This window comes from Thermobia domestica, chromosome 7, assembly GCF_964235325.1.
Source record: "Thermobia domestica chromosome 7, izTheDome1.hap1.1, whole genome shotgun sequence".
NCBI classification, from domain to species: Eukaryota; Metazoa; Arthropoda; class Insecta; order Zygentoma; family Lepismatidae; genus Thermobia; species Thermobia domestica.
In genome coordinates, this window is record NC_137460.1 from 231,775,869 (window position 1) to 231,782,724 (window position 6,856).

Consider the following 6,856-nt stretch of genomic DNA (forward strand, 5'->3'; position numbering starts at 1 on the left):
AATTGCACATGTGGATGGTAAGAAGGCTACGCATCATTCTCACTCCCCTCTTTCTCTTTTATCTCCCCTTAGGGCAATCATGTGAAAGAAGTATCTTTATATTTTTGTAGAAATTGAGAAAAGAAAAATGCAAGAGAGTTGTCATAGTTTTGGGACAGTATGTCTGTATTTCTGTATCATGCGGATCCGGCTGGTGCTCTTTAATATCGTATCTTAAATTGAGATGTGTGTGTGTTTCAGTCGAGAAAAAATGTCTCTCTTGAAGTTTTTTTTTTAAAAAAAAAACTCAGTGGCAGTAGTAGTGTCAATTCAAAAAGAAGTGGAGAGAACTCCTCACGTGTGAGTGCTGCGCAGAGTACACTAGAAACTGGTGAATCATCTTGTATCAACAGTGAAGATAGAATTTCCAGCGTAAGTGTGGAATCGAGGCCGGGAAGATCAAATATCAATAATATGTCTGACAAACAACAGCTGTTTAACACATCGCTCGTAGACAATGATACTATAAAATTGCAAGACATTAGTGCTCCCAATCAACCACGCGATATTTCTTTCCCTCAAGCGTATTTCGGTAGAGTACGCCGATGCATTTGGGATTCTTGGTTCGATAACTACCCTTGGCTTCATTGGGATCCATTGTCAGAGCGGATGTTTTGTTTCACTTGCATTAAAGCCACGGAGAAAAATATTTCGTTTTCAAAAAATATGGACGAAGGGTTTACTAAAAATGGTTTCAAGGACTGGAAAAAAGCACTTGAAAGTCTTTCTTGTCACGAAAATTCTCATGTTCATCAATAAGCAGCATTAAAATTAGTCCTTAGTGAAAAAGTGAACGTGAACAGTAAATTGAACAAACAAATAGCCGAAAATGTGGTATTTGCGCAAAATGCTCTTCTTAAGATGATTTCCTCAATTCGCTACCTGGAGAAACAGGGATGTGCTTTACGTGGACATTCTGAGGAAGCAGGAAACTTATACCAGCTTCTACAGTTGAGAGCAGAGGGTTCCGAAGATTTAAGAAAGTGGCTTCTTCGTCGAGATAAATGGCTCGGCCATGACATTCAAAATGAAATTTTAGAACTTCTTGCGCAATTCGTTCTTCGTGGCATAGCATCTGATATTAACCGGCAAAAGTCTTTTTCTCTTATTGTTGACGAAACTTCAGACATTTTGCGTCAGCAGCAAGAGAGCTTGTGTATTCGTTATGTAAATGAAGCATTCAAATTATACGAGGATTTCATTGGTTTCTATAAAATAGAAGGAATGGATGCATCTACATTAACAGCAGTGATTACACATGTACTTCTACGAATGGATCTATCATTACAAAACTGCAGGGGACAGTGTTATGATGGAGCTAGTAATATGCCCGGTTGTTACTCTGGAGTCCAAGCTAAAATAAAAGAAGTGCAACCAAAGGCGCTCTATATTCACTGTACTGCCCACTCTTTACATTTAGCTTTACAGTGGGCAGAACGACAAATTCCTTGTATTAGAGATGTTCTTGAATTCGTGCGTGCACTTCTAAATATAATGCGTGACTCACCGAAGCGTTTCGTTAATTTTACGAATATTCAGAAGGGCTTGTCGGAAAATAAATTACAGTTGTTCTTCAAGTGTCTCGTTGAGACCTTTATGTCCGAACAGATGGTCTGTAAAAGCTCTGTCATTGGATACATCATGGATGGATATTAAGATGCGGGCCAAACAACTGAAATTGGATAAACCTATTTTTACCACGAAAAAGAAAAGTTTTTTTTTATTGTATTGATGATGGTACTAAGCCCCATATTTTTGAATCTTTAGAAGAGCTTTTCAGTTTATTTTATTTATTTTTTTAAAGTTGTGGATCTAACTCAAAATTCATTAGTACCAGGTTCCAATATAATGTGATGAACCATTTGGCAAATATGGGATCAATCGCTGTTAAACGCGAAAATAATTATATAAGTTTATTTTATGGATCCGATTACGAGAAAGATGAATTGCTTTTACATCGTGATATATGTTTAGATCTGGTTAAATAATAATAATAATAATAATAATAATAATAATAATAATAATAATAATAATAATAATAATAATAATAATAATAATAATAATAATACATGTATTACTGCAGAATGTAAGAGACGTTGTGAGATTCCTTAAATCAGATGATGATAAGTTCCTTTGTGATATCCTTTCTGAATATGTGAAGACTTATACTGACAGTAGCAGTTTCTACAGGCATAACTGGGAGGAAGTTTTCAGGGCCTCGTCGACTTAAAAACTTCCTCAGATCAACAATGAGCAAACGGAGGTTAAATCATTTAGTAATTTTGCTCATCAAGAATGATGACGTGAAAAATGTGGACTTAAACTAAGTTCCCAACGAATTCATCAGTATTGAGCTTCTTTCTGGGTAAACGGTTAGTGTACGCGCCTTTGGTATGGAAAACCTGAGTTCGATTCCCGGCGGGAATTCATAGCCCCGGTGCTGAACGGGAAAAAACTAAAAGTGAAATATAATTCATCAGTGTAGCTACTGTGCGACAAAATACTGTTATTGTCATGGGATAAATATTCAAAATCTCATTTACTTGTAGCTTGTAACATGTAAATTGGGAATTCTGTTAATAAGCACCATGCCAAAACTGTAGGGGAAGCCCGGCCGAAGTTAGGGAAGGCCCGATCCAACCATATTATAGTTCATCACCATATTATAGTTCATTTGCAAGCCTACTGTGAACATTTTAGGAGGGCCAGCAAAATTTAGGGGCCCGGCCCCCTACATCCCCTGGATACGGGCATGATAAGCAGAAAGTGCAACTATGTTAATCAGAGTTAATAGAGTCCCATAATCAACCTCAGGATGTGCTTTTTGTTATGAAAATAGCATTGTTCAACATTTTGCCAAACTATTTTTTTATTATTATTATTATACTGTGTACTTTTGCTAAACGCTTTTTTTAAACTTCAAACACTAAATTTTTTGTTTGTTATGCATTTCCTCCATTGTTTTTAATGGTTTGTGTAACTGTAGAAATGCGTTGCTTTCTATGCAATTGTATGCTGCGTTATGTGTAGCCTGTAAACGTTTTTTTTTTTTTTTTGTATTAAATATTTCCACATTAAATATAAGCACCAATTGGAATTTTGAAAAGTTGGTGCCTATGATAAGATTTATTATTTACTACTTACAAAATGTATTTAGTAATAACTAGAACATGTGGGAATGTTCTCCGTTTTTTACTACATTATGAGTTACAGATTGAATGAAAAATAAAAACTATCTACTGTGGAAGCGATGATGGAAAATAGCAGCCACAACACATGTTCTACCTTCCTCCTTTCACGTTCATTTCATAAAGAATCTACAACGTTTAGTAGAGTAAAGAAATACCATACGATATTTCAACTCCACCTCCAAAAATACACCACATTGTAGTGGTCCAACAAGATAAAACATGCCGAGGCGAAGTTGCAAACATGGTAATTGTATGCCAAACACAAAGTTATTAACAGCGGTATTATTTAAAACATCAGCAGTTGATACTTCACAACAAAATACGGTTAAAAAATAGAAACAAATTTTAAAAATACTTTTATTTGCTAAACAAGCGTTCTAAACATGTTTTTGAAAAGTAACATAGAGTTAAGTAAATGTTAAAAAATTGCAGAAGCTCTTGCTTTGCCATCTACTGACCACAAAGTATCACACGGTATTTTTCTGGGTACAATTGGAAAACGACAGTTCTACATTGCTAAATTAACAGAATTTCACGAAGTACGAACCAAATATTATCAGTTAAGAATACCCGTTAAAAAAATCGAACCTGCTACCCTAATTCCTATCTAGGACGAGATTAATATAGGCGCCGTTTAAAACAACTAAAGTCGTGAAAAAAGGTTGCACTATTTGTGCGGGGCCGGTTATAGACATTTTTTCAGTGTAAGAAAAACAATATTTAGGCGCTCCCACACAATTATAAAAGAGTAGAAAGTCCTAATGGACAAAAATTCTTCAAACAATTGTTTGACTTGGAATTTTTTTCAATATCTGTAGCCTCCTTGTGAATATTAATGAAAAATGGCGAAATTATAACTAATAGACTGTCGATGAATACTGAACCAAGTTCCAATTTTAAATAATTAATAGTATTTTATTAAATAAGCACAAGATACAGCTAAGATATACAGGTATATATATATATATATATATATATATATATATATATATATATATATATATATATATATATATATATATATATATATATATATATATATATATATATCAGAGGCGGCTTGTCTACAAGTGTTGCAGAGCTGCAGAACTACCAGCTATTTTAGTGGAATAAATGTATTTTCAATTGAGTTGAATTATGTTTATTTTAATCAAGGTAATAACATGTAATGATGATATTTGTTCTAACAGTGTCCTGAAATTGTACTGCAGGATATGCTGCATAGCGTAGAATTACTGGAAATACCTTCTGAAGCTTAATAATATTGCAAGAGCTGTGCACGGATTGCCCTATGCTTTAGCATTGAGACCAAAATCTTCACCAGCCGCACTGTATTACGTTTTTCTAGTTTGTTAGATATGATTTACTGGAGCTGCACTTCCAGCAGCTCAGACCACACGAATACTTCCGAAGAAGTCGAAGACACACGATGTGATGTACTGTACATGAGGCGCCGTTCTCTTGTTTTTGATAAAGGTGTTCACTGTTGTGCGTTTTAAAAATATTAGTATTCCATGTTCGAGTTTGTGCAAAGTTTCTGAACAAACACAATTTGTGTGACAATTTTAAGCAAACCATAAAACTTTTAGAAATTCTTCTAACTACCCAAATGACAATAGCTGAAGCAGAAAGTTACTTCTCTAATTTAAAAATAGTTAAAACATTTTTGAGAAGCACAATAGCCAGGAAAGACTCAGTGCTTTGGCTGCCTTATCAATCGAGTGTGATTTCATATCCACCATGCCAAACTTTAATGATAAAGTAATAGGACATTTTATATAGCAGAAGACACGTCGGATGGATTTCATTTAGAAATTATAAAATATCTATAATTCAGTAGTATTAATAACATTTCTGGCTGTAAACATTACGTGAATCCGAAATTTTTATAGTATTTGAAGCAGATGATTCTTCCGATATTGTATTTTTAAAGTTCGTTACACGCAACAGTGGCGTATTTAGGAGTGAGCTATCAGGTTCAAGCTCTCCCGAAATTCATTAAAACTTGTCGGCATTCAAAAGGAAAAATTAAATGATTATTCATATGCTGTGTATAGTTCCTTTCGAAACAAAATCCTAAATACGCCACTGACACACAATAATCAAAACAATAGTGTTTTAGTTGCATGATAAGTCAAGTTGTATATTTATTTGTTAATTTCAATTATAATTGTCATTTATAAGGATTAGAACGCTAAAAAATTATTATGGTTGGTGTACATTTTATAATTAATTACTGCAAATGGGAAATTTAATATAGAAAAAAAACTGTGCAGAACTACCTCAGATTATGGTATCGAGCCGCCACTGATATATATATATATATATATATATATATATATATATATATATATATACACTTGGTGCTAAAGCAAATGGTCAAATCCCAGTACAGGTATGAATGCATGATTGTTATCAAATACAAGAACTCAATTCTCCAACAGTAGCGAACATCTGTTTCAATAGGAAGTTATCACAGATTTATTATGAAAACTAATCTTGTCTTTGTCACAAAAAGACCCTTATCATTGAAAGTGGAAATAAGTTTTAAAAAATGATATAGAAGAAAAATCAAGAAATAAAGGTAAAAGAGCTCATTGCAATGGAATTGGAAGCTGATATATTGATATTAAAGCTCGCTATTGAATTCAATAAGAAGGACTACGATATTTCCTCTGAAGTTGTGTTTGCTTTATTTTTCACTAACATAATAGATTACACTTCAACAAATTTTGATCGAAAGTATGTAAATTCTTTGAAATTGCGATTTTTACATTCATTCAAGCATAATATGAAAGGAAATGATAATAGAAGAATTTTCTTAGCTCAGGTTGTGAAAAAAAGACGCTCTTGTACAACAGTAGCTGTATATATATTTGTAGAACATTTAAGCAAAATCCTAAACCTACATTTCACTTTTTTTTATCTATTTCACTGTGATGTAATAAGCTGGGGAGTTAAGAAGTACCCTAACCTATAGCTTTCTATACCCTTGTACTTCCTTTTTCAAAATTGCGCAAATACCAGTTTCACAGCGATACAGAAAATAAAGTAAACGTGGTCAAGTTAAACATTAACAATTCCGTAATAAAAATTAGTATTAACATCAAAACATGAAAAATATGTACAAATACCTTTTTGTGCAAGAACTACACTGCAATGTAGACAAAAGTTTCAAGTGATCCCTTGTACAGGATTATGTTTATTTTATTTTGAGTGTCTTCGCTTGGCTTGCCTTTTGTAGGTTACATCTGGAGCATCCCTTGCAATAGTCCAACAGTAGTCGGCCAATATGTTAGAACTCCACTTTCCCTCATATCTCTTCTCCATGGCTGCAATATCTTGATGGAAACGCTCACCATGTTCGTCACTTACTGCTCCACAATCTTCGGGAAAGAAGTCTAGATGTGAATGAAGAAAGTAGAATTTCAGAGACATATTGCAACCAAGATTTTCGTAGCACAATAACAACTTTGCTACGAGTTGTTTGTAATTTGTTGCTCGGTGTCTTCCCAAGAACTGTGAACAAACACTCTTCAAGCTTTCCCACGCAGCTTTCTCCTCACCTTGGAGAATTTCGTCGAACTTGTGATCAGGGCTGTCAACCGTACCATAATTATGGTACA

General features: G+C 33.9%; 1 protein-coding gene across 1 annotated transcript; it reads left to right on the forward strand.

The window, feature by feature from the left end:
- The first annotated feature begins 900 nt into the window (after positions 1-900).
- LOC145689596 (zinc finger MYM-type protein 1-like) lies at positions 901-1,695 on the forward strand. The gene has a single exon (XM_081763776.1). The coding sequence runs from the start codon at positions 901-903 to the stop codon at positions 1,693-1,695; it is 795 nt and encodes a 264-aa protein (XP_081619902.1).
- The last annotated feature ends 5,161 nt before the right edge of the window (positions 1,696-6,856 follow it).